The sequence below is a fragment of the Limulus polyphemus genome, unplaced genomic scaffold, assembly GCF_000517525.1.
Source record: "Limulus polyphemus unplaced genomic scaffold, Limulus_polyphemus-2.1.2 Scaffold9200, whole genome shotgun sequence".
Lineage (NCBI taxonomy): Eukaryota > Metazoa > Arthropoda > Merostomata > Xiphosura > Limulidae > Limulus > Limulus polyphemus.
Window position 1 is genome coordinate 5,019 of NW_013674810.1, and position 2,931 is coordinate 7,949.

The 2,931-nt window shown below is 32.4% G+C and overlaps 1 protein-coding gene across 1 annotated transcript in view; it reads right to left on the minus strand.

Annotated features, from left to right (window-relative positions):
* LOC106475805 (rho GTPase-activating protein 190-like) overlaps positions 1-2,931 on the minus strand; it is a 22,997-nt gene that overhangs the window by 1,451 nt on the left and 18,615 nt on the right. Inside the window, exon 11 of the mRNA XM_013936480.2 lies at positions 1,563-2,042. Within this exon, the coding sequence (XP_013791934.2) occupies positions 1,563-2,042 (480 nt within the window). The remainder of the gene's footprint in view (positions 1-1,562; positions 2,043-2,931) is intronic.

Consider the following 2,931-nt stretch of genomic DNA (forward strand, 5'->3'; position numbering starts at 1 on the left):
TCGAACATTTATTTCCTGAAAGTAATGGGTCATATCGAACATTTATTTCCTGAAAGTAATGGGTCATATCGAACATTTATTTCCTGAAAGTAATGGGTCATATCGAACATTTATTTTCTGAAGTAATTTTTTTCTCGAAGTAATGGGTCATGTTGAACATTTATTTTCTGAAGTAATTTTTTCTCGAAGTAATGGGTCATGTTGAACATTTATTTCCTGAAAGTAATGGGTCATATCGAACATTTATTTCCTGAAAGTAATGGGTCATATCGAACATTTATTTCCTGAAAATAATGGGCCATATCGAACATTTATTTCCTGAAAATAATGGGCCATATCGAACATTTATTTCCTGAAAGTAATGGGCCATATCGAACATTTATTTCCTGAAAGTAATGGGTCATATCGAACATTTATTTTCTGAAGTAATTTTTTTCTGAAAGTAATAGGTCATGTTGAACATTTGTTTCCTGAAAGTAATGGGTCATGTTGAACATTTATTTTCTGAAGTAATATTTTTGTGAAAGTAATGGGTCATGTTGAACATTTATTTTTGTGAAAGTAATGGGTCATGTTGAACATTTATTTCCTGAAAGTAATAGGTCATGTTGAACATTTATTTTCTGAAGTAATTTTTTTGGGAAAGTAATGGATCAGAATTATATCTACAATTTTTGTCCAAAGACATTTCTTGTCTACAGAAGAGATTTTGTGATTCTTTTGAAAGGAAAGCTGCTACATTAAAACAAAACAAATATACAGTTTCTATACAGGAAGTTTCACAAGTCTGTGAAAGAAGCAGTACAATATAAACTATTATATTTCTGGTACATTTATAACATTCCATAACACTAAAAAACTACCCTACAAAGAGTATTAGTACCAAGAGTAGATATCGTTATCTAGCTTAAACAAAAACAATCACAATAAAAGAAGAAATTATTCATACTTTTAAAAAGATTTTTTTTAAGAGCTCAGAATATTATATGTGGACATAAACTCACACTGAAGTTTTATATTTTTACATTCAGAATTTTCAGTTTAACTAAAATAAAAGTTATTTTTAACAACAATGATTTCCAGCACAATTATAAATGTATGTAGACACCAAACCAAAACCAAAACTGAACCATGCAAAGAAAACATACGGTCTAAGAACACCAACAAAGTAGTCTTTTACAAGCAGTCAAGGTTACAGTTAAGCTGTAAATAAAACACAATCATGAAAAACAATACAAAAACGTAACTGACATTTTATCAATTGTTAACCACGAAACCGATAAGTAAGCCAAACAGAAATCAAAGTTATAAACGTTAAACTGAAAATCAAATCCAAAAATGATCAACAACTAAACATTACCAGTAAGTACATGTCAACACACACACATATATATATAAAATAATTCACCAACTATCATGGTACTAAAATGTTAAAGAACAACTGAAGGACATCAACCAACAAGTTACAGCTGGTGTGCTCATGCAAGGAACGGTAACAGCCCATGCAGATAGTCTGTTTACATCTCCATCCAAACAAAAACAGAGACAAAAAACGTAATCACCACTTAAGCCTGAGGATAAGGTATCATCATCATCAGTAATGCTGTCGGAAGCATCATCGGGTCTTGGTGTTGATCCTGGCTGTGCAGAGGCTAGGCTGGGAGCAGAAGAAATTCCAGATTTACTTTTCTTCCCTCGCTCCGCCTTTGTCTGAGAGTATCGAGGAAATGGAGATGGTTTAGAACCAGTCCTTCTCCTTCCTGTTGCATACAGAGATGGGTGGGCTGATACAGAGGTAAGTGGGTAGTGGTGAGGAGAGAGGTGTGGTGAGTAATGAACTTGATTCTGGAATGACGGTGGGGAGGCCACGATTCCTGTGAATGTGGAAAGAAGTGGGGGTGGAAATGTGAGGTCTATACCTGTCTGGGGGTCTCTTTCAAACCTGGTAGGGGGAAGAGATAAAGGAGGAGTAGAGTCACGAGACTTTAGCGTCATAGAACGATCAAGAGATTCTGTGCTAGGGAAGGACTGATGATACAGTTCTGAAAAAGACATCAGAAAGTCACCACTTACTAGCCTGTAACAAGACAGAAAAGTTAAAAACAAGTCTGATAACACCAAAGAGAACTACTATTTCACAGAAGAAAAACCACAATAAGGATAAAGTGACTAGTGAAATATAATGCTTCTAACTTTGTTAAAATTAAATAAAAACTGGCAAGTCGACTTCTAAAATATTCACTTGTCTTTATCTTATGGCGTAAAATGCATAACCTAAAACAGCAAGAACGCTTTAATATGAGGCTTAACAAGAACATTGTATTTCTTGTATAGTATGTGAACATCATTTGAAATGGAATTTTAGCCCAGCCCTGCTGATTCCAAAAGTGATTAAATTATATCGGACAAGATTTTTGTTAAAACAAAACATGCCTAATAATTCTGCCACTTTGATTGTTGGCAGCAAAATAAAAGATTAGGCAAAGATAAAACAAAAACACTGAATGTGTAGTTAAATCTACATAATCAGTTTATTATATGTCTTTATTAATGTTCCAAGTGAATAATTAGTGCTTACACTTTATGTGTGGTTAAATCTACATAATCAGTTTATTAAATGTCTTTATTAATGTTCCAAGTTAATAATTAGTGGTTACACTTTATGTGTGGTTAAATCTACATAATCAGTTTATTAAATGTCTTTATTAATGTTCCAAGTGAATAATTAGTGCTTACACTTTATGTGTGGTTAAATCTACATAATCAGTTTATTAAATGTCTTTATTAATGTTCCAAGTTAATAATTAGTGCTTACACTTTATGTGTGGTTAAATCTACATAATCAGTTTATTAAATGTCTTTATTAATGTTCCAAGTTAATAATTAGTGCTTACACTTTATGTGTGGTTAAATCTACATAATCAGTTTATT